Source organism: Setaria viridis, chromosome 4 (assembly GCF_005286985.2).
Source record: "Setaria viridis chromosome 4, Setaria_viridis_v4.0, whole genome shotgun sequence".
Classification (NCBI taxonomy): domain Eukaryota; kingdom Viridiplantae; phylum Streptophyta; class Magnoliopsida; order Poales; family Poaceae; genus Setaria; species Setaria viridis.
The window spans coordinates 37997884-38023291 of NC_048266.2; the positions used below are offsets into that span (position 1 = coordinate 37997884).

Below are 25408 nucleotides of genomic sequence, written 5' to 3' on the forward strand. Positions count from 1 at the left end.
GTCCCGGTTGGTAATATCAACCGGGACTAAAGAGCCCCATTTAGTCCCGATTATAATGGAGGGAATCTGGTGGGGCGTTTAGTCCCGATTGAAAATACCAACTGGGACTAAAGGCCCCCGCACCAACCGGGACTAGAGGTCTTTAGTCCCGGTTGGTAACACCAACTGGGATTAAACACCCAATCAGGGCCTTTTCACGCGGCCCCCCTAACTCTATCCACCTTATCTCCTCCTCTCCCTTCCTTATCTCAACCGCACGAAGGTAGCTCCTCCTCCTCCTCCTCTCCCATTCTTCCAGGTGAGCGGCCGGCACGGGCGGGCGGGCGCGGGCAGCGGGCGGGTGGCGTGGGCGGCTGGCCAGGCCGGCGCGGGTGGCCCATTTTTTTAACCTTTTTAGTCCCAGTTGGTAACACCAACCGAGACTAAAGTCTCAACAGATTAGTCCCGGTTGGATTTTCGAGACCTATATATCTCTCCAACCGGGACTAAATGTGATTTTTCCACCACTGCAAGCACTGCTAGCTGGTCCGTTGATGATGCGGCAGGGTAAAGCACTTGAGGTACGTATCCATGCATGCATTTGCATGGGCTGCTATTTTCAAAGATTCTCGTAAGGCACCGAGCAGTGGGTCTCACCGGCCGCTTCTTTTCACGATACGACCCAGGCATCATGAGCAAATTACTTGGGGTGATGAAGGACCTCTGAAGTGATAGGGATATATAGCGTGGAGACTAGAGAGTTAAGCAGGGAAAGCTTCTCCCATCCTGTTACTTCTCCACTCCTCATCTCTCATGCTCCGGAAAAATGCAAAACCACATGTACATATGACCATATAGCTTATCTCGACCATTGATTTCTCTCCATCCAACTGCTTGAGCCACTACCTACCCCATGTACTTCTTATCTACCCATGATCCATCTCATCAGTGATTCAAAAATGAATGGCTTGAATAACTCATGTGATCACATGTATACATGAAAAATCCATATTCCTTTGCCCGACCCTCTTCCATTTTCTTTTCCATTGGAGAGAACAGATGGAGAAGCTCGCCTAGAGGAGAAGGAATAGAGTAGACATGCAGGTTGCAGGCTAGCTACTCGTTTGTAAGTCATCTTCCTCCATTTGCTTGGTAGATTTTCAGATGAAGGAGATGGTGGGAACAGGGGAAGTTTGTTGTATTCCTCATCTCCCTCCTCCAGCTCAATTGGTGAGCGCTAGAGATGAAGAGAAGGGATTGCATCTGGCAGATTAGCTCCTCGTATCTGCAGTACGAAAGAAACAGATTTCTTTATTCTCTAATCTCTATTGCTGTATTGCATCAGCAGTTCATCAGCACTTCCTTCCAAAAGTTGTGCATGCATCACCCTTCTTTGATTTATCCCTTGTCCTCGATCACACACCTGCAAAGATATGGATAGTGAACCCATCACGGCATCTTCTCTTTAATTGTTGATAGATTTATCATGTTCATATCTAGAAACTCAGATATAATTTAATGGATATTTAATTAGTGTGATACATGCATATATACTACTGCAGCTGTAGCTGCAAAAGATGGAGAATCCTCAGAAAAACACCATGGAAGGTGGAAGTAATGCTCTTGTTCCAGACTGTGATATAGAAAGGGGGATTTTCCCACCAACTCCACCAGTTGAGGTAGGGATTAAATCCTTAATTTCTACTCCCTCCGTCCCAAATTACTATTCATTTTGTCTTTTCTAAGTACATAGCTTTTGCTATATATCTAGACATAATATTTATCTAGGTGCATAGCAAAAGCTATGTATTAAAAAAGCCAAAACGAATAGTAATTTAGGATGGAGGGAGTATATCTTTATTTCCGGTACAAGGATGAAAATTAAAGTACTCTGTCCCATGTGCCAACCACGAAGTCATGCACTTGTCATAACCCAAAACTACCATTTTGTAAACTCAACTCTGCATCATCTTTGCTTCATTTACTTTTTTCTGTGTTTGTTAGGTATTTTATATATAAATAAATCTTTTTGCTCATACGATGTCTGATACTATTTATATAGAGTGAATTCCCTCGCCATTGAAAATTATACTGCTTCCCTCATTGCCATCGAAATTCTTCAAGTTCCTCCACTGTCACTACTTCAATTTTACAATTCCCTCACTGTCATTACCGTCCAATGGCTGTCAAGTTGTTGTTAACATCAGTGGAAAAGATGATTATACCCCTTCTACTAAAATGGAGTGAAATTTACTTCAATTCCTTACATGCCATTGCACATCTCAATCACTACATGTATAAGTTGAATAAGAAAAATGAGCAGTGATGGTACGGTGAGCAGAATAAAATACCATGATAAAATAATGTATATGATTTCAGCACACAAATCCAATGTAGGAGATCAACAAATAGGTCTATTCAAGCACTCAAACATGTATAATATCTCCAAAGTTCTAAATAAGGACGGGTCACAACATAGGCTCTCAAAGAGCATACAGATCCATCGCCTGACATGCACAAGTTGTCAATTACATGACAGCAAAGTTAAATAGCAAAAGGATCATTACAGATGTGTTCTCCCAACCAAAATGAGTTGAGTTTCAGTTTCTCAACACATAGACTAGCTTGGAGATACATCTTCCAGCATCCAGATCATGCAACTTTCATCCCACAAAATTAGCAAAATAGGCCAAGATAGAAGCACATTCATTTGAGGATTTTCCTTTTGCTTCTAGTACCCATTGCAGGGCTGTCAGGAGTAGGAGTCTTGCTTATGGTGCACATAGCAGGACTTTGAGGTGGCACCAATTCTTGCTTCTTTGACTCCATTGCAGCCTTTTGCTTCTTAGCATTCCCTTGTGCCTTCCTCTTCTTTTTTGTAGACTTGGAGGTAGCAGGCGATTGGTGTACTAGCTTCACAAGGGTAGTGAATGGACAATTGCAGTCCATCCTCTTCATTTTCTACCCCGACGTTCTCATATTCATGCCCATCACTCTCAAATAGTGATTCCTCCTCTACCTCCTCACCTACTACCCCATCTTCCTCCAATTCACAATCTTCGGAACCCATAGAGACATTATCAACATCTATATTTGCTTCATCCCTCTCAAAAATGTTATTGGGAAAATCATCATTGGCAATAGCCAAGTCAAAATCACGTTCTGTTTCACCTAACACGTGATGCAACATTTCTGACTCCTGGGTACCATTATGGTTCACTACCGTCACTTCCTCCCTCATGACAACATTTGGGCCAGGCATACGAACAATTTCGACTATAACCTCCAAACATGCAACATTAGCTTCATGCACAACATCCTTATAGTGCTTCCAATTCGCATCGGATGCTAACTTCATGAGAACATAATGAGCTCTAGCTTTCCCACAATCAAAACGACCTCTCAAACTGATCTCATCCACTCTACATCCATACTTCGTCATTACACGGTCAACTAAATCACTAAAACTTGGAGGACCATCAAATATTTCAATTGACTCATTCATATTCTCTAACTCCCCATTTTGTTTCACAACACCACCATGAAAAAATCGAACTAAACGATCCATCTACAAAATACAAACATTTCACCATGTCATATACACTACACATTGCATATATTCGACATATCAACTACACACATTACATATATTGGACAAATTGCAAACAAAAAATACACATATACATTGCACTATACGATTCAATGAATATATCCTTCAATCAACAAGTTCTACACGTCAATATCACGGGCAGAGACTGAATTGCGTATGAACTACGTATCATCTAACACAAAACACCATTGCATTTCATTGAAATTTCAAATCACTAACCTAACCCTAAGTCACCTAAACATCCTCCGATCTACCAAATGCAACGGTAAAACACGAGAATAAGTAGGGGAATACCTTCCACACGAAGCAGGGATCGATTCCCACTACTTTCCCCCACCGAAAACGTCGGATTTTGGGTGGATTTGGGGGTGGGGCGGCGGGGGGCGGCGCTGGAGCTTCGGGCTCGGGAGTTTCTGGAGGAGGAAGAAAGGAGGGAGGGAGGAGGAAGGGAGCCGGCGCGTGGTCTAAGTGTTGGCCCTGCCGCGCCAGGCGGGCTGGCGCGGCGAACGCCCGCCCACGTCAGCGCCCGCCTGGCGCCGCGACTCGCCGCGCCAGCATGGCAGGGGTCTGCCGCGCCAGTGCATGTGGCGCGGCAGCATGTTCCTGCCACGCCAGGCGGTCTGGCGCGGCCAAAAGGGTTAGGCCGCGCAAATAAACCCCCGCTGAGGTTATTTTTATAAATAAAGAAAAAAAAAGGGTTAAAAATAAAAAAAAGTGCTTGACCGGCCGACTGGCGCACGGGTAGAAGGGGACGACGGTGGCTGGGGCACTGCACACGCCCAGGACGGGGAGGGTAGGCCTCACACGGGCACACGACTCACCAACCCTCTGTGCGCCAAGGCTCGGGCCGGCCAGCACGCGGGCACGACAGCACCCAAAGCAGGGCCGGCCGACGTGGCGGTGACCAGGACAGGACCTGTCGGTGCACGGGTGAGCGAGGCACGACAGCAGCCAGGGTGGAGCTGCCCAGCGCGTAGGCATCGAGGCATCACGACGGTCGGTGGGTGGGCGAACGGATGGAGAAAGCGGCAGCACATCTTGTGGCTTAGAAACAACGTGGGGAATAGATCGTACGACTTGAGATGTAAGGAAGGAAAGATAGATGAAAGGGGAGAGGGGGCAATTCCCCTTTGTAAAGGGGTGAGAGAAGGGAATAAAGGGGATTGAGAAAAAATAAAGGGGAAAAGGGAATTGAAAGAGGATCTGTTGGAGCATGTTTTTCTCCCATCAATCCTATTTCACTACTGGGCAATGGACCTTTCATCCATTGCATTAGTGCCGGTTGGTTTTTGACCCAATACTAATATGAGCATTAGTACTGGTCTAACGGATAGTTCCCCAGGAGCCCCCCGTGACCCCCTTAGTACCGGTTGGGGGCTTCACCCGGTACTAATGGGTGACCTTTAATACCGGGTGAAACCTCCACCTGGTACTAAAGGGTTTCCTCCACCTCCCTCCATCCGCGCGCAAGCCTTATCCATCTGCCTAACTCCCGCGCGCAAGCCTTTTATCCATCTGCCTCCCTCCCTCACCCTCCCTCCACCTCCCTCTCCATCTGCACCAGCCCCCTCCCTTCCTTCCTCCCTCCCTCCAGGAGGCCGGTGCCGACCCGGCCCCTCCCTCCCCCTCCACCGGCCCCCTCCCTCCCTCCACGGCCTCCCCTCTCCTACCCCCTTCACTCGTCCCTCATCTCATGCCTGAGGCGAGAAGTGGCGGCGGCGGCCATCGGGGCACAGAGCGGCCGGTGGGATGCGAGGCTGGGGGCGGCGAGATGCGGCGACGAGACCCGGTGGATGGAGCGGCAGTGACGAGATCTGGCGGATGGAGCGACAACGGTGGGATCCGGCGGATGGAGCGGCAGCAGCAGGATGCAGGCTGGGAGCAGCGGCGAGATGCGGGGCGGGGATGGCGGGAGGCAAGCGGCGGCGGCGGGGGCGGGGGGGGCAAGGGCAGGGCTTGGGCTCGGACGGGGGGGGGGGGGTGGCGGGGTGCGGGTTGGGCTCGGGCGGGGTGGGATTTCTTTTTTTATTTTTTAATACCCCTTTAGTACCGATTATTTCAACCAGTACTAAAGACCCCCTTTAGTACCGAACTAGCAATATCGGTTGCACAACCGGTACTAAATAGGGGTTCCCAACCGGTAGTGATGGGGCTTTCCCCAATAGTGTTTATGGCTGAAAAATAGGAAAGGGGATCTACTGAAGATGCTCCATGGAAGCAACTTTTTTGTATTCCTCCCGTCACCCGTGGACAAAAGGTATTAGTTTAGTGTCAAAGTTAGACCTTCTTCTATTGTTATAGACGCTATACATACCAACTTACTATACTTTTCCACTAAAACGTTTTGAGTTCAAACATGATAAGGTTCTGATTTCAGATTTGCAAAAGACGAAGTGAGGGGTTGCAGGTTTCCAATTTTCAATTAAAATTAAATGCCCATAATTGGAAAAAAATCCAGAATATCTATCCTAATAAGATTTAAAATATAATATATGAAATGGGAACACCTGCAAGGCAAGAAAACATATTGGTAACAGACACCCCAGAAGTATGTCTAATCGATTTCATATTACAATAGGAAGCGATCACTCAAAAGCTATGGTCCAAAAATATTATGCCTACTGACGAGAAGTTAAAACCCTCAACATCGTAAGTAAACTTTTAAAATTTGAATTCAAAAGTTTCCTATGGGAACCTACAATGCGAGTAAAATGATAGCATCACACTCCTTTCAAACAGGTCTAATGGGATTTCAAATTCGAGTACGAAGCACTCACTAAAAAGGTTTATTAGCCAAAAGCTATATTAGTCAAAAGTTATATATTGTAGTTTCAGGGCCTGTTTATTCCTCTGCCGACCACGATGCTAAGCTTTCTTACACGTAGGCAATTGAGATTATGAACTTCCGGGAAGCTATGCTCTCCACACCGTCTTCCAGGAACCTTCCCTCGCCTCAGGCCCCCACTTTTTCCCCCAGGGAAAATTTGCTACGGCAGGCATAAAACGGCATCATTGCTGCTCGGAAACGGCAGAGACACAGTACACACCCTTCAGAGTTGGGACAGGGCTAGCGAGAAGACGGGAGCAGGTCGCGGTCGCAGGCTCGGATCGGTGGATGGAGGGCGGGACGACCGGCGGCCTGACGGCCCGTGGCACGGGGAAGGCGCCCGGCCCGCCGCCGCCGCCGCCGAGCCGCGACGAGGCAAACGGCGGGCACCGCCGCGGGCAGAGGAAGGGCATCTGGCCGCGCGGCCGTCGCTTGGTCGTAGCTCTTGTCGCGATGATCGCCGCGGCCGTGTACCTTCTCTTCGCTGATGCCCTCGCCGTGCCGCCCCCTACGGCCGGGTGGTGGCTCGCGGCCTACGTTCTCTGGATCATCGGCCTGAATATGCTGCAGGTTTGGCTGATGAACTGACGTGCACCCCGGCGTTATCATCTCTGGCGCCTGCAGGAGGGAGTCCTGGACTCCTGGTACTTTACGTATAGAACGCGCGCTAGGTTTCAAATCCAAAAAAACTTGATTATTTGAGCACAAATAATTGACACAAGTTTCAAATCCAAAAATTTAGATCTGAAACTTGTGTTGATTATTTGAGCACCAATATGATATCAAATGAAAAAAAATTTAACTACAAAGTTGTAGATCTCGTCGAGATCTACAATTTTCATATAAAGTTTATCTCCATCCAAGTTCATATGAATTAGTTATGATTTTTTGAAAGTATTGTACGGAGGGATGTACCCCTTATCGCCGCTTGGGCCGGCGGTAAGGCCCTTTCACCGGTCCATCCGGCGACAATAGCCTAGTTTTACAATTTTTTTGTTTGACTATATATTTTTGCAAAATGCTAAAATAAAAAATAAAAAAAGTTTCAACATGCAAAGGTCTTTGTTCCAAATGTATTGGGCTCACCTTCAATATATGGTCCAGTTTAGAATTGACCCCACATACTATTGTTCTTTCAGCGCATTTGGTTATACTGAACTGAGAAAAGGGCCTAGGGAGAGAATGGCCCAATTACCCACCGTCATTTAGCAGTAGTACGCCCACCACTATATGGCCCGTAGCCTTAGTGGGCTAAATATCCTGAGCTAAGCTGGGCCGCCGGTGGCCCCCCAATATTTATTGAGCTTTTCTCCCACAAAGACCAATTTTGAAAGGAAAAAAGCTAGCGCGTCCTGGGTCCGCGCGGCCTGCAGGGCCCAGTTGTACCGTCGCGGTTCACGTACTTTTTATTTCTTTCCTCTTGTAAAATATGATACGTTCGTTTTCGATTCCGTTTGCACCACCGTTTTGATGATATTTATGAAACTAGATCCATGATGAATATATTTTAATATATTTTTTATATTCTAGCAACTTATGTTAAATATATAATAGCTAGTTATGCATGAAGTGTGTAGCAACTTATGTATAAATCTATCAACACATTATATACATAAATTGCTACATTTTTTTACTCAATATAGTTACATATTTGAGGCAATACAACATATAAGTTGTCATGTTCTCTATATAAGTTACTCCATATAAGCTGACTGATAATACCACTATTTTGTTTATAAGTTGCTACACAGTTTGTCCATAAATTGCCAGTCTTATAAAACAGCATTGAAATATATCAGGTATGTATCTTGCTTTGTAGATCTCATCACTAGGAACATAATGGCGCAAATGGAATTATAAACGGACACTTGAAGAGTGAGTTATGCTCATTTAAAAAAATGTACTAACATTTCCCCTAACTGACATATCACTGACATCGTCTGAACCCAGCACGGCAGCAGTAGAATGGCGGAGGCTAGGGTCGCGTGCTGCGCGGCAGCGCGACTCGTTGTGGGATAGCACGGTCCATTTTGAAAATTACTGCTACGGATAAAAACTCCCGGGTCTGTCCGTTCACTTTTTCGTGCTTAGAAAAAAATGGATGCAAACATTTTGTTTTCCATCAAAACTTGGCACCACCGACACAACAATAGAAACAACTAAAACCGAGCAGGGATTACTCTATTTTCCTCTAGCTGCGCGTTGTAACACTAGGCTGCCTCCGCCTCAGATGTAACGGGTCCCTATTTGCGTGCCCCGTTCAAAAAACTTACAGTCGTCCTATTTCCACTTGCCTCTATTTGTTTTTTCCAAAATAATAAAGTTATGCTAATTTTTATCTAACTTATATCTTAATTTTGTCGACTTGGTAATGTACTAATGTGGCAGGATTCTTTTCATGGTGCTGGACTGCTGGTACATCTTTTGTTCCATTTCAAATTAAAATTAAGTTATAAACTCTTACAATAAAAAAATCATATGGTAGGCATATATATGTTTTTACAAATTTTTTTGTTGGCTTATGACACAATAAGTTACGAAACCTCTTTCAATAAGAAAAAACCATATGAGTTCTTTTAAGCAGAAAAGGAGTATCGGTTGACATGTTTTGCACATTTTGAGCAGCTTGTAGGCTAACATCATTCCTTTTCGTAAAAGCAAATTATTTTGATATTGGGAGGCAAAATGGCATGGTTACATTCTTTTACCTATATTAATTAGGTCTCCTGATGCACCACAATAAACTTTGCAATAAAGATTGGAAAATTATAGAGGATCAACCAAGAAGAAATTAGCTAAGTGACTAAGCTAGGGGTAGACTGCTTTAGTGGTTTTAGTCAATTCTGTAATTATTAGTTCATGTTTGAGATCCCTCGAAAAATACTCAAGAAGTTAAAGTATTACTAGGTCAATACTTTTTTGGCAATGTGATGAGCCCAATAAGACATTTAGACTGCTAATTAAGAGAACTAGAGATGTATCTTTCTAATTAAGTGGAGTATCTATGTATCCCAACTACCAAATTTGGCTCAAAGAAATCCAATTGTTAGCCGATTTACACTTATGAAAAAAAAACTCGAAGGGACGCATATTAACTTTAGGACGCCACTCCACCATCCGGCCTACAGCGTCCTTACCGCTTCACCTTGTTGCCTACCTACACTACACCAGTTCCTGCCACCACACACGGCCATCTCTCACAGCCCCAGGATTAGAGATGTTAGCAGTTAGTATATGATTATTGTTGTGGAGAGGTTCTATTAGCACATAGTAGAAAAAATAATGAAATAAGAAAGTGAGGCACGGATTACACACAGCATTTCTTCCTAATCCTAGGCTTCTAGCAAAAAACACACAACCGTGCGGACACGCAGAGCCAGCTCTAATTTGAGGAGTTGATTCGCATCACATATATGTGCAGTAGGATGATGACGTACCCGCTAATCCGGCAGCGGGTTCCTCTGCAGTCCGCGTCCGCTAACCCGAAGCCGAAGAGCTAGGTCCATGACTCCATCCATGGTCATGGAGAATTGGAGCGCCAGCTGCCTGAGCTCGCAGCTGAATAGCTTCATTCGCTTCTCCAACCGCCGATGGCTGCGCTGCTTGGATGTAGAGCTTTGCAGAGTTGTTGGCATGCCTGTAGCTTCGCAGCATTGGCTCGGTCGATCTTAGATTGTATAGACCCAGAATCATTGCAAGTCAAGTCAACTATAATGGTGGAACAAAAAGTATTGACCGACTCAGCCTCGGTCCTCCGGTTTCTGTAACTTGGCCCTGTTGGTCGGCCCAGCAAGGCGCCAGAAATGGGCGTCCCCCGATGTCAGTCTCTGTTTGGCACGAGGTCTACGGCGTCGCCCGCGGGGAATTTGGATATCCATGCGAATGCGATACCGCGACTAGTTCCCAGCTCACGCAGTTGCAAACGGGCCCACCGCTCAGATAAACCGTTCCGTCCCAAATTAGAATATTATTTATCTATAGTATATCTAAATCTATGAATCTAATAAACCTAAAACGGTATAAAATTTGGGACGGAAGGAGTATATCCCAATTTCCCCCAAGGTATGAGTAGACCCGTATAAGATCCTAAAGAGTATAAATGAGATAGGCCATGTGATATGATCCAATTCTGTATTTGTTCCACATACTTCTTATTACAGTATATGGAAATACTTTTTATTAAAGTATATGGAAAAACGTTGCGACGCGCGGGCTAGGAGGCCTTGGGGGTCCTAGTAAAGCCCAAATCCATGCGACAAACAACACAAGGAGGCCTTCTCAAAAGCCCACGAGGGTGTTGCGCTTAGAGATTGCACTTCTTTTTGCTTGTTTTTTTTTTCAAAACATTGTTACAATCATAGAAGCTTATATAGGCTGGGGACCACGGATCAACAAAATCATAATCATTATAGAGTATTATTGCTGGCACGCCCCATACTACTTAAAAAAATAATTCTTGAAAATATGAGCATCCATGTTAAGTTGGAAACTTAAATCCAAGTGTACAAACTCCACCACAAGGGAACATAACCAACTAAACTAGGGGGATAGGGAAGTCTTCATTATGAATCTTCAACTTGAAAATTGAGTTTATTGTTTGCACCTTAATTTCGTCGTTTGAAAGTAGCCGCAGTGTAATTTCTCTCTCTATATATATATCGTCTCTCTCTGTTGGCAAAATATTATAGGGGTTTCTATCATTTATTAATTATTATAATCCAAAGGCCACATGGTTGGGGTTGGACCCACTACCTGCACTTTGAAAGCAGAGGACTTGTTTGTGTTTTATAGGCACTCGGATCGAGCAAGCCGTGACTTCATAATTATGCCACGGATATAAACTATGTTTTATATAAATTATAAAACACCTTTTCCCTGGATCCGCTTGGCAATTGGCATCGCCACACACTATGCTAGCTAGGAGTGCTAGACTGCTAGTTTACGGATGAAACTATGAAACCAAGAAAACACAATTGTCCGTAGCTAGCGCGTGGCGTCGCGTCAAGCTTCACACATTACCTTCGTTCTTTCCTATAAATAGCGCCTGTCGTTCGTGAGACCCACCACCGTGGATAACAGTCAGCAGCACTGCTGATGGCTGAACACCGAGGCGCGCCGCCGCGCGTAACCATCCGCCGGAGCAGCCCGTCGAGCCGGCCGACGACGCCTTCCCCGACCGCGCCCAGAAGCTCTGCCTCGCGCTGTGCGGCGTGCTCGTCGCCGTCCCTCCCGCATTTTACCGCGCCGACGTCGCGGACGCCACCGCACTTGCCTTCGTCGGCTTCGTCCTCTGGATCATCGGCGCGTGGCTGTGCCTCCTGGCGCTCACGCCCGCGGCTCCACGGGCGGTGAGGGCCGGCGCGGCCGCCGCCAGCACCGTGCTGATCAGGTGCCTCTCCCCTCTCATGAACTACTGGGCTCAGTGTGTGGACCGGAATACGTCGTACATAGGCCGTAGCCTAAGCCCAATATGCCGTTTTTCAGGTTGGCCTGTGTGACGACAAGCGGGCCTCAAAAGCCCTCACGCAACTGGCCTGCAATTATTGGAGGAGAGCGCGTCGAGTTGGTTCCAGAGGCTGCGTGGCGGGGCCGGACTCTGCGACGACCTCTCGTTCGCGTCCGATTTGGTTGCCGTGAGCCGTGACGTAACGCCTCCTTCCGTTCCTCCCTATATAAATTCCACCCCCGGGTCCGGTTTCCCCAATCCCCAGTTTCCCCCGATCCCGATCGCGAAATCTCCGCACCCGCCGGCAACAAGCCTCTCTCCCGATCGTCGCATCAAGGTACGCGCCCGCTCGATCTGTCCTCTTCCTTCTCGATTTGACTTGCTGTGGTACTCGATCACGGGATCAGAATCGCACCCGTGTAGATTTCGCATGTTCTAAGATGTGTTAGTTTCCAGGCTAATCCAGTTCTCTTGACGCCCGATCCGATCGAGCTCCGTGTTTGTTTCAGCCTAATCGTAGTATTCCCCTCAAATTTCCTCATTAGGGGGTTCGCAAGATTGTTGGTCGACAGGTTCACTTATGCTCGATCGCTTACTTTTAGTCGATTCATGCTGCGTACTATTGTTGCCCCCGTGGTTTTATCTTTTCTCGAGCGAAATCCAGTAGATATAGTAGATATCGTAGCATTAGGTTTTAATTCAATCGATTGATTATTGTATCATCCAAATTGAGAAGTTCGAATCATGCCTATCATGCTGCCTCAACCGAAATCCTGTATATTTAAGTTTCAATTCAATTGATTGATCAGCTAATTCATTAGATTCAACCAAAATCTAGAAGGTTAGATGATGCATGTCATGCTGCCTGTGTAGTTTACCTTTGATCTGTTTATGATTACCTTATAAGGAGGATATTTGTGATTTTAGGAAGTAGCACTAACTGATTCATGTTGACATGATGTTCCCTTTCAGATTATACTGTTGAATCCTATCTAATTGATGCTTTGTATGTTATATAAATACGTCATGGTAAATTAGCAGTTAATTAGCATATTAGCAATTGGGCATACCTCATCAGGATTGTTCTTGGAGATGTGTGTGGTGTGTTTCTTGTTCAATTCATGTTCTGCTTTAAAAGTATGTGTTCTCTGTTTGTTAATTAAGATTCATGGTTATAATGATTTAGACCTAATTAATCAGTGTTGCTCTTTTAGATGTGTGATACTTGTTGAGTTCATTTTTTTCCTGCTATAGTTGTATTCGTTTGTTCATTCATGGTTAGATTTGATTTGTTTCTTCTCCATTCCATGCCTTCCATATACTTAAATTGTAGCTTAACATGAGATTTCTGTATATGCAGATGCAGATATTTGTGAAGACACTCACAGGCAAGACCATCACCCTCGAGGTTGAATCCTCGGATACAATTGACAATGTCAAGGCGAAGATCCAGGACAAGGAGGGGATCCCGCCGGACCAGCAGCGCCTGATCTTTGCTGGCAAGCAGCTCGAGGACGGGCGCACACTTGCTGACTATAACATCCAAAAGGAGTCCACCCTCCACCTTGTGCTCAGGCTCAGGGGTGGCATGCAGATCTTTGTCAAGACCCTCACTGGCAAGACTATTACTCTTGAGGTCGAGTCCTCTGACACGATTGACAATGTCAAGGCGAAGATTCAGGACAAGGAAGGTATCCCTCCGGACCAGCAGCGGTTGATCTTTGCTGGGAAGCAGCTTGAGGATGGCCGTACCTTGGCTGACTACAATATTCAGAAGGAGTCTACTCTTCACCTCGTCCTTCGCCTCAGGGGTGGCATGCAAATCTTTGTCAAGACCTTAACTGGCAAGACTATCACCCTTGAAGTCGAGTCCTCTGACACGATCGACAATGTCAAGGCGAAGATTCAGGACAAGGAAGGCATCCCTCCGGACCAGCAGCGGTTGATCTTTGCTGGCAAGCAGCTTGAGGATGGCCGTACCTTGGCTGATTACAATATTCAGAAGGAATCCACTCTCCACCTCGTCCTCCGCCTCAGGGGTGGCATGCAAATCTTTGTCAAGACCTTAACTGGAAAGACCATCACGCTCGAAGTTGAGTCTTCCGACACAATTGATAACGTGAAGGCAAAGATTCAAGACAAGGAAGGCATCCCACCAGACCAGCAGCGTCTCATCTTCGCTGGAAAGCAGCTGGAGGACGGCCGGACTCTTGCTGACTATAACATTCAGAAGGAGTCCACCCTCCACTTGGTGCTCCGTCTCCGTGGTGGCATGCAGATCTTTGTGAAGACCCTGACCGGGAAGACCATCACCCTGGAGGTCGAGTCTTCCGACACCATTGACAATGTGAAAGCGAAGATCCAGGACAAGGAGGGCATCCCGCCGGACCAGCAGCGCCTGATCTTTGCTGGTAAGCAGCTTGAGGACGGCCGCACCTTGGCAGACTACAACATTCAGAAGGAGTCTACGCTCCACCTGGTTCTGCGCCTCCGAGGTGGCCAGTGAAGGTCCGAGGTGGGCTGGCGTACCAAGTTCAATTTGTCTGTCTGATGTGTCTCTGAAGTTGAGTCTGTCTTAAGTTTCTACTGTGTGTCTGAAGTTTGAGTCTGTCTTAAGTTTCTACAAAGCCTCGTATGATGTTTCGCAAAACGTATTTGATTGCTGCAATGGATTAGTGAACTTGGTTTTATCTTGGCTTATGAAATTTGTTTCTCTATCTTGCACCTTAGCTGATCTCGCTGCTACTTGCGGCGATGGGTAAATGAACCACCGTCTTAATGGGTTTGAATCTGGTAGCACGTGTTAATGGATTTGTGCTACTTACGTATTTCGGAGGGACAAAGAAGTTGCAATCTTGTGATATTGTGTAGGCTCGCTGGACAATTTTGGAAGTACACCCTGAATCAGGAATCTCTCGTTGACAGTCTAATAATGAGGAAATTAGAACAGATTCTGCATTTGTTTTGCTCAACGGCGACTGTCGTCTCGGGCAGCGGCTTAGGACGGCTCCGACGGACGGTATAGAGAATCAAATAAGGAAGTGAACGAGAGGAGACGTGGCCAAAGAAGCTAACCAGCGACGGCGGAACAAAGCTTCGCAAAAGGTGATCACCGGAGCTCCGACGACCTCGTTTTCCGCGTCACTGCTCATCTGCTTCAAACGAGAGAAAAGAATACATGGCAGGTTAGGGAGCACATTTGCAAATGAAGGCCGATGGAATCATGAAAATGGCTGATTTCTTTATTTTTTATTTTAATATTTTGCAAAAATATATGTTCTAATAGAAAAATTAGGAATCTAGCCAAATGAAACGGCGGAAGGCTGGCGAAATTTTCCTTCTTTGAGCAGCACACTTTTTAAAAATTATAACTAATTCATATGAATTCGGATGAAGATAAATTTTATGTGAAAATTGTAGATCTCGACGAGATATACAACTTTGTAGCTTAAACTTGTTTCATTTGAAGCCATCTTGGTGCTCAAATAATTGATAAAAGTTTCAGATCTAAAATGAAATTGGAAATATATTCGAGATTTGATTCGGAATAATATGGGATTGATCTGGTATATTGAGTAAAAGATTTACGATTGAGTAGACATAGAAAAGATATTTGCGATTAGACTCGAGATGCCACGCTCTTGGCCTCCTCTCCCTATTTCTATTTCTCCCCCTTCTCTTCTCTCTCTCCCTCCTTTCCCCGCTAGCCGATCCTCCCCACCGCGCGCTCTCCTTGTAACAAAGTGGTAGAGACAAATCGATGTAAGTCAAAGTCAACTAGCGTTGCTTGTTGCTACAGCCTTTCAATTCTCACCAAAATTGTTACTCACCCTCTTTATGCTGACCCTGTTGGCCTGTCCAGCATGGCGCCAGAAAATAAGGCGTCCCCGATGTCAGTCTCGCGGTATATCAGCTAACGTGGTCAACGTACTCCGGGGCTGTGAGCACGCTCCTAACTCCTTCCTCAGTAATATGGTGGACATATAGCCAAACGACAACTACACCCGTTCCTCGTCACTATAAATAGCCCCGAATACTGAGGCTGTATACATCCATGATCCATGTGTGTAGAAGCTGGAACCGTTTTCCCTTGTCTAAAAAAACACCGTGGATACTAAAGCAGGCAGTGAGGCAAAACTGCAAAAGCAGCAGTAGTGCACCTCCTCACCACATCGATGGCTGAGAACCGAGGAGCAGCGCGTGAATACCAGCCCGAGCAGCCCGTCGAGCCGGCCGGCGTCTTCCCGGCCGCCCCGGACCACCGCAATCGGCAACTCTGCCTCGACGCCGGGCGCGCGCTCGCGCTGTGCGGCGTGTGCATGGCCATCCCAACCGCTTTTGACTCGGCCGACGCCGCTGCTGCCAACAGCACACGAGCCCTCGTCGTCGGCTTCCTCCTCTGGATCATCGGCGCGTGCCTGTGCCTCTTGGTGCTCACGCCCGCAGCTCCACGGGCCGTGAGGGCCGGCGCGGCCGTCGCCAGCACCGTGCTCAAGTGCCTGTCCCCTCCCGTGTGATCGATTGTCGTCAACTACGAGCGTCGAATGTTCGTTGAGTTCGTGAATAAGGCGCTCTCTGTCATCAGTGCAGTAATAATCCTGGGCTTGTGTGTGATACTTGAGTATTTGCTGATGGAGTCATCATGTGCCTCCATGATGATCCCCAAAAAAAAAAGGTGTTTGGAGTTTGGATAATACGGAGGAGACCAATAGCGATGCGTTCCATGTTTTGTGCAGCAATCTCGTCAGCTGAGTTTTTTTTCCCGAAAATAGCCCTCTGTGCACTATCTGGGCCTGTCGCTGCTGGGCTTTAATGAGAGTGCTGCAGCCCAAATCGCTGCTTTCAGTTTGGCCCGTGGCAGTTTCTTAGACAAGCGGGCCCTCCTTAAAGCCCACTACGCAACTGGCACGAGAGAGAGCGTCGAGCCGTCACGGCCCACTGTTGTTGTGTGGCTGTGTGCCTGCCTGTGCCTGTCCGTCCCCCCACCCCCGGCCTCCGATTTCCCCAATCCTCCCCAGTCTCCAGTCTCCCCATTCGCGAAATCTCCGAGCTCGCCGGCAAGCGAACGAAGGAAGGTTCTCAGTTCTCACGGTCGTCTCGTCAAGGCGCGCGCCCTCTCGATCCGTACTCTTCTCTCTCGATTCGTCTGGACGTAGTCGAGTCTCGTACGGAGATCCGGGTAGATTTTCGCATGTTCTATATATGATGTGCTTGTTTCTAGGCTGATCCATTTCTCTTGGCCCACCCGATCCGATCCAGCTCCCTGTCTATCTCAGCCTAGTAGTATCACGTCAAATTTCCCCATCCATGGTTCGCTAGATTGTTGATCGATGGGTTCGCTTAGCCTCGATCTGTAACTTTAGGTTGTTGCCGTCCTGGGCAGTGAATTTTTTCTCGGACGAAATCATGCCGATTGTCGTATAATTATGTTTCCATTCAAATAGATTGATTATTGTATTGTCAAAATTAAGAAGGTTGAATCACGCCTAGCATGTTGCCGGCCTGTGATCCGTTTGCGGTCACCTTGGCCAGAAGGATATGTATAAATTTTGGGAAGTACTGCTAACTGATTCGTGTCGATACGCTGATCCCGTTTCTGGTTATACTGTTGAATCCTGCCTATATTTGCCGTTTCTGTGTTTTGAATTGCCATGCGGTGTAATTAGCATGTTGGCACCTCGACTGCACCTATCTAATCAGGATGTACGTGGTGTTGTTTGAATTCATGGTTCACCCTGAGTTCTCTGTTTCAGTGATCATCTAGTTCATCTGATATTCCTTAGTTGCATGAGAAACTGGTTTCTTACATGGTTAAATTTGGGAGACAGTGGCTAAATTTTAGCCCTGTCACATCGGATGTTCGGATGCTAATTAGGACGACTAAATATGAGCTAATTACAAAACTAATAGCAGAACCCCTAGGCTAAATCGCGAGACGAATCTATTAAGCCTAATTAATCCATCATTAGCGAATGGTTACTGTAGCACCACATTGTCAAATCATGGACTAATTAGGCTTAATAGATTCGTCTCGCGATTTAGCCTAGGGGTTGTGCAATTAGTTTTGTAATTAACCAATGTTTAATACTCCTAATTAGTATCCAAACATCCGATGTGACAGGGGCTAAATTTTAACCCCTGTGTGCCAAACAGCCCCTTATTGCTTCAGTCTCGGTTTGCAAGCCTAGACTCATCCCTCTAGTGTGTCATGCATGGTGATCTTGGAATGCTCCTTGTGGTAAACATGCTTACCTGCGGTTGTTCCTTTGGAGTCAATTGTCATGAGATATATAGTCTGCATGTTGCATAATCTGATGCTATCCCATGCCATTACCAACATTGTGATCTAGCTGGTATATGAGGTCAATGTGTTCTTGAAGTAGTAGCATAATGCTGTATGTGCAAGTTTTGGACTGAGTTTCAGTATAGTTATTCGAGTGTTAATTTCATCTGTTTAAAATATTGATGCTAAATAAGAATTCAGAACTTGGCGCCTAATTATTATTTGCAAGCATGAGGAATCAAAACTGTTACTTTTGTGTTATGTGAATGAACAAATTAATTGCATAAGCTGTTCTGTGGACGAACAATCAATTGCATAAGGTTCATATGAATATATGATATAGGTGTATGCCGCTATATTTCCAAGATGTGTGGTGCCTTGCCTATCAAATGCAAACTATGCCTTTTCATGTTCATATATACACTTCAGCGAGACCTGTTATTTGACCTTTGTGATTTTTTACAGTTGTAGTGCTGCAAAGTCTAATGTCTGAATCTGGTGTTGCCATGCAGAGGACTTAGACAAGACGGTGGCCAATGGTGACGCACCCGCCAGAGGGAGTGCCGCAGCAGCTGCAAGCCTGCGCAGGCGTAGAACCACGAGCGGTGCTGCTGGCGCTGGCGGTGGTGCCAGCTCCATGCTCCAGTTCTACACCGATGAGGCCGCCGGGCGCAAGATGTCCCCGAACACCGTTCTGATAATGAGCATTGGGATCGTCGCTGTTGTTGCTATGCTGCATGTTTTCGGGAAGCTGTACCGCACCTCCAACTAGGTTGCTGCTACCGTGCCCAGGAAGGCAGGAAAGCAGAGTCTGTCAAGACAGAAACCTTGTAGAGCGATTCTAATGGATAGCAAGTGACTATCAAATTCTGAAGCGGTTTTGGTGTTGTAGAAGTTTATAGACCTTGCAATGCCGAGCTGTGGCGCCATGGCGTGCTAGCCCGACTCCGACCGGAAGTGGGAACCCATCGTCGCCGTGGCGTCCGAGTCCGATTGGCGCGCGAATTTGCAACAGCCAAGCCAGATATATGTATTCCGTACAACGGAAGGAGGGAACCGTAATCCCCAAATCCAATTGCGCTGTCGCTGCTCGCCTATTCTGGCCATCGCCATGCCGGACCACGTAATCGCCTCCTCCCAATTCTCGAGCCCCGCTTCATCTTCATGGGCCCTCCTAGACGAGTTCGCGACCATCGGCGACCGCAGGAACGCGAGTCTCCCCCTGGTTCGCCAGCTTCTCCGGCCAGAGCGCGAGTACATAAGGAAGCCCCAGGTCCTTAACGCCACCGACTCACTCGTCCTCATGCGCATGGCCGTCTTCCCGGAGCACGGCGGCCGCGCCGTCGACTACTTTGTCTGCAATTTTTTCATCTACAATTTTTTCGTGAATACGCAGGAGAGCTGCGTATCTTTATATTAAGAAGGAATAACGTTTATAGAAATGTTACAACGCGGGTCAACCGGACACACGCACACGGAATGTCTAGAACACTTAGTTGCATGTGAAAATAACCACAACCAAACTGAAAAAGAAGCGCAGAGAAGCTATCCGAGCTCCAACACTCCTGCCGTCGGCCACACAAGACTTGCGTCGCTGACCACCGCACGCAACGTATCCCTACGACTTCTCGCGTTCAACCCTCGCACGTTCCAAACAAGAATGTTGTGATTGCATGAATCCATGAAGCTTGGCGACAGTGGAGGAACACGTCCCACATCAGCAGACCATGGTTGCGGCGGTTGCCTGGTTGGTTATCAGCATGAGCTCCGCGTCAGAGAGCGCGTTCGCGGTCGGGAAGATGTCGTGGAGCGCCGCGAAGTGGCGGGGCTGCATCGTTGACGCGAGAAACTTGTCAAATTCCTTCCCCATCACCTGCTCAGCTTCATCATTGCGGGATATGATCCCTAGCTTCTTCATCGCAAGAATTTCCCCTTTCTTCGATGGCCGAACGGCGTTGAGTGGTTGGCTGGCGATCCTGCCGCTGCGCCGCCTGTGCGTTGGAGCCGGTCCTGCCACTGTACCGTTCGCCCGCGGCAAGGAAGCGAGCAGCGCTTAGAGGGCAAGGCGCACGCTGCTAAGGAAAATAACTGTCTTGGCTTTGGCCGCAGTGGTGCTGGCAGTGTCTGGTGGGGAGGGCGATGACGCCAATGCCAGTGGCTGCTGGTCATCTACGCGCGTGTCCTATTGTGCTCGAGGTCGCACGGTGTTGCCTGCGACCACTGCCGGACTACGCCTGCCTACCGGTGTCCAGTGTTCAGAAGCATCCTGAGTGGACTCAATGACTGTTGGAACCACACGGTTCGTGGCGTTCCGGTCCTGTTCACTCTGGTTTCTTGGCCAGCGACGGTATGTGCAGATGGTGGGTGATGGTAACGCTGTGCCGCCCAACGGAACGGGAGCCTGGTTTGAAAGTAGTGGGAACGTGGACTCCATTCGCATTGGGTCCACTGAGCGGTGGATGTGACGGCTTCTTACTGGCAGCTGTTGTTCGTCGACGCACAAGAGGGAGTGGGCGTGCAAATCCCGACCGGCGTTCTCCCGCGAACCTGGCAGCCCCTCCCATAAGGGCGGCCACGGCAGGTCGCGGTCCGGGTGTGTCTGCAGCAGCCCGCGCCCCCGCGGGCGATTGGAACGGCTGCTGGCCCCTGACGGAAGCGTTCTTCCCCGCGCGTCGATGAGCGACGATGGATGGAGTGTCCATCAGAAGATGCCGTCGGGGATGGCGCCTGTCCGTGGGCCATCTACAATGCCGGCGGCCCCGGGAACAAGCTACCGTCACTCGAACTCATCCCAGGCCCCTACCCGAAGATCTACAATCCCCCACAGATCGGCATCCTCCCCTGCGGCGGCGAGGGGGAACACGAGCACTACGCCGTCGTCTTCCCCGCCCAGCGGTTCGAGGCACGCTGGGACTACGGGATGCGTGTGTGCTTATCGGAGAGCCAAACGGGGATCACCAAGACGGCCACGGTCACCGAGGATCGTGAGACGGGGTGCTACGACGTGCTGAGGCATAAGCCCTCCAAGGCCGTCCCCGCTAGCGGGAACGGGCTCGCGTGGATCGACCTATGGGGCGGCGTCCTGCTGTGCAACGTGCTCGACGACGACCCCGTCCTGCGGGTGCTCCAGTGGCCCGTGCCGCAGCCCCGCAACGCGTGCATCGAGATGCACACTGCTCGGTCAATTTGGGACGTGGCGGTGACTGTGAGCAACGATGACGAGGTCATAAGGTTCGTCGAGCTGAGCTTTGATGATGACAATGGTGGTGATCGTGGTTGTGGTTGGACGGCCTCCGTGTGGAAGAGGGAGGTTGGTTCGGAGTATTGGTACAAGTGTTTCAAGGCTAACCTCACCAGCATCTTGGCCTACGATTCGAGGTTCTCGCATTTGCATTGTAAGGTGTGGGATGACGATTTGCCGAATGCAATTTCACCAAAGCTTGCTGAGCGTCTATAGGAATCTCATTTCTCTCTACAAGACCATTTCTTCAGATTTTTAATCACATCAGAGGAAGGCTGGCTGTTCCATTCTTTATGAAGATTATCATTTTGATGTCACGGAGCATTTGGACAACAAGAAATGATTGGTTATTCAAAATATTGATCCATTGGTGGTTGACTGTTAAAGAAAGTTTATGACCTGATTCTCCTTGATGTTGCATAGAGCAAAACCATCTTCGGCTGCCACATATAATTTAAAAGGAACACCATGCTTTGGCGCCTGAGAAACGGGCGGTGAAGACAAGTAATTCTAGATTTCCTTAAATGCTTCTTGCTGTTTTGCCCCCAAGTAAAATCAGCTTCATTCTTCAACTGAAGTAAAGGAGTAAATGCATTCACCTTCCACGACTGGTTGCACATAAATCTTCTCAAATATTTCACTTTGCTCAGAAACTTTTGCAACTCTCTTTTGCAAGCAGAAACTTATAGTTTTATAATCGATTCAATCTTTTTAGGATCAATCTCAACACCTTTCTCATACACTACAAAATCCATGAACTTCCTAGCCGATACACCAAAACACATTTGAGTGGATTCATTTTTAAACCATATCGACGCATTTTCTCAAACGCAAGCCTCAAATCAGCCAAATGAGATCCTGGCCCAGCTGATTTTATCATAATGTCATCAATATACACTTCCAGCACTACTCCAAGCAAATCATGAAAATCAAATTCATAGCCCTTTGATAAGTAGCACCAGCATTCTTCAAACCAAAAGTCATAACGATCCACTCATACAAACCAACAAACCCTGGACACACAAAGGCCGTTTTGGATACATCCTCTTCAGCCATAAAGATTTGATTGTATCCAACATTACCATCAAGAAAGCTAATCATTCTATGTCCAGATGCAGCATTAATAAGCACATCGACTATAGGCATAGGATATTCATCTTTTGGTGAAGCTCTATTAAGATTTCTAAAATCAATGCATACTCTGAGCTTACCCATGCTTTTCTTCTCAATAGGCATAATATTACAAACCCAATCAGCATATCGATAAGGCCTAATAAACTTAGCATCAAGTAATCGATTGATCTCTTCTTTCACTCGGTCATAAATAATAGGATTGAAACACCTAACAGGTTGTTTATGAGGCCTAAAACCAACTTAATGGGCAGCTTGTTCTCAACTAGCTCACGGCTTAAACCAGGTATTTCAGTATAATTCCATGCAAAATAGTCGACATACTCTTTTAGTAACTTTATTAAATCGTCCTTAAAAGCAGGCTCAAGATTTTTGTTTACAAATGTCAGCCTTGATACAGTACCATCACCAATATCCACCTCCTCTAAAGGATCGGCCACCGTGAACCCTTGTCCTAGTTTACTCATATCATCAAGATCCTCAATGGCCTCACACATATCGTTCTTCTGCGCCCGATAGTGTTCTAGCCTATGCTACAACCACTCTAGATTTACATCCATTACATCATATGCGGTAAGTTAGCTGATCCTCAACCGGCTTTAATACAGCAGCAACGAAACTATCCTTCGTGCAACTAATGTATTCACAATCAGAAAGATCTACACCAGATAAGCACTTAACATTATCATGAGCACCTATGGTGGAACTATCAGCTACAACAACACAAGCCGACGTATCCCCATGTATAATCTCCACTTCGTCGCTGACCCATTGGATTAAGAATTGATGCAAGGTAACACTGATTTGTATGAATCCAATCATGACCCAAAATTAAGTTGAAGTTACCTTGGGTCTTGGCGACGAAGAAAGCGGTACCAACATCTTGCTTCCAACAGTGAGCTCCATAGAGACAACGCCTTTAGCTCCCATAGGCTCGCCTCCTCCCACGCCGCTGACAGTCATATTGGTCTTAATCAGCTCCTCATCTGAACCTCCTAATTTCTTGAACAAGGAATAGGGCATCAAGTTGACACTTGCCCCTCCATCAACCAACATTTGAGAAACTGGCATCCCATTAATATGTCCTTTCATATATAGCGCTTTTAGATGACTTTCAATAGCTTTAGGCTTCTGGAACACACCTTCCTTAGGCCCAAAGTCAAGGTGAGCCAAATCATCTTCTGAGATCACATAACCATCCATCGACATATGAATCACATTTATATCCAGGTTCATGCTCTCAAGCGAAGTTCCTTAATCAACAAGTTGTTCATCGTCCTCTGATTCATGGACTGATGCCAACTCATCGCCGCAAGCCATAGGGATAGAAAGAGTGAAATCGGGTGGCAACTCTGGGACGACCGATCTGACCAGCTCGGGTGCTGGCACAGATGCTTCGACCGGTCTGATCGGTTCCTCAGCCAGTCTGACCTATAAAGTTGGGGCATCGGCCTTGACTCTCCACTCCTTCTTCTGATGTGCCATGGGTCTGTATCTGTTGAATGCCTCATCCCTCTATTTTTCCAGCTCCTGTTCCCTTCTTTCTTGCAGCCTCAGCCTCTGCAATTTCCTCCTCTGTGTGCGAGTCAACTTGGGAGGACACCACCTTGGCAAGAAGTACTTGGAGCTCGACCCACTGCTACTGGCTTCATGATAATTAGCAGCGGGAACCTTCTGACTAGACGACATGACCAGATTGCTTGTGCCAATTGGTCCTTTTGCATTAGTCTCAACGGGAACTTCCATAGCCTTGATCTGGATAATATATTTCTCTTTGCCTTTCCCTGACTCTACTTCCATCCTCTGAAACTCCTCCTCCCTCTGTTTAGGATGATACACTTGCTTTGGAGGAGTAGCCGTGGGCGCCTGGACAGACCGGTCTGATCGGTTGGGATAGACCGGTCTGATCGGTTGGGTCTGTATACCCTGACCAGATGAGCGGGGTGCCCAACGGCCTTGCAAGGGGCGTGAGATTCTATCCAAAGCCGACTTTCTTGATTCCCCCCATCCAGGATGAAAATACGGCTGCTGCACAAACTGATAAGGTACCCACATTACCCCATTATCATCCCACATCGGGCATGAGGGTTTTGATGCCGGAGGAGCCCAAAACGTGGAGGGGTACTGCCTTGATTGCACCTGGTCACCTCTCTGTCTTATAACCGCTCTCGGCGGCGAACCTTGTCTCCCTTGATGAGTAGGTGACCTCATTCCCTTTTTTACTGGCCGATCACTTGTAACGGCCTTTTCTTTAGTATACTTGTCCAGAAGCATATCAAAGGTGACTTTTTCCCTGGGGCTGCTCCCCTGATCTTTTGCCATGTTGAGATTCCAAGTCCCAATTTCTGGACGCTTCAGTTTCAGCATTCGGGGGCGGTCCTGGGGCTGACCGATCTGACCGGTTCGGTCTAGCCAGCAGACTCGAGCGGCTTTTGAGCAGATGCTGTGGACGTCGCTCGCCCTCGTGTCCAGAAGCTTTTACAGTAATTTTGAATGACTCTATGCCATCTGGAGTTTTTTCATATACCACTTCCCTTGTCAATTCTTTTCCCCTCAAATCGGGTTTTTCTTCCCCGACCACAACATTCTTACCCTTAGTAGCTTCGGCTTGATGCGGCCGAACCAGTACCTTGCCCAGAAGTATGTCCATTGTGTTGACAGGGAACGGTGCCTTATCCTCTTGCATCTCATGAAACGTCAAACGACCTTCATTTATGGCTGATTAAACCTGTCGACAAAACACATTGCAACCATTAGTGGCATATGGAACTTGCAATATACTTTCCTTTTCAGCTCTTCAAGTGGAGGCATGGTATAAGATATTTTCAGATGTCCAAGTTTAAGCAATTCATCAAAAATACGATCACACTTGGAAACATTGAAAGTAAATT

At 47.2% G+C, this 25408-nt stretch overlaps 1 protein-coding gene and 1 long non-coding RNA gene across 2 annotated transcripts; one reads left to right on the top strand and one right to left on the bottom strand.

Moving 5' to 3' along the window:
- Positions 1 to 2352: 2352 nt before the first annotated feature.
- LOC117851703 (uncharacterized) lies at positions 2353 to 10336 on the bottom strand. The gene is made up of 2 exons (XR_011898092.1): positions 9854 to 10336; positions 2353 to 3547 (listed from the first exon to the last, which is right to left on the bottom strand). It is a non-coding gene; the product is annotated as an uncharacterized lncRNA (long non-coding RNA).
- Positions 10337 to 11928: 1592 nt separating this feature from the next.
- On the top strand, positions 11929 to 14552 carry LOC117852782 (polyubiquitin). Its single transcript, XM_072293343.1, has 2 exons — positions 11929 to 12199; positions 13223 to 14552. Exon 2 carries the CDS (start codon positions 13223 to 13225, stop codon positions 14366 to 14368), a length of 1146 nt encoding a protein of 381 aa, XP_072149444.1. The 5' UTR covers positions 11929 to 12199; the 3' UTR covers positions 14369 to 14552.
- Positions 14553 to 25408: the final 10856 nt, after the last annotated feature.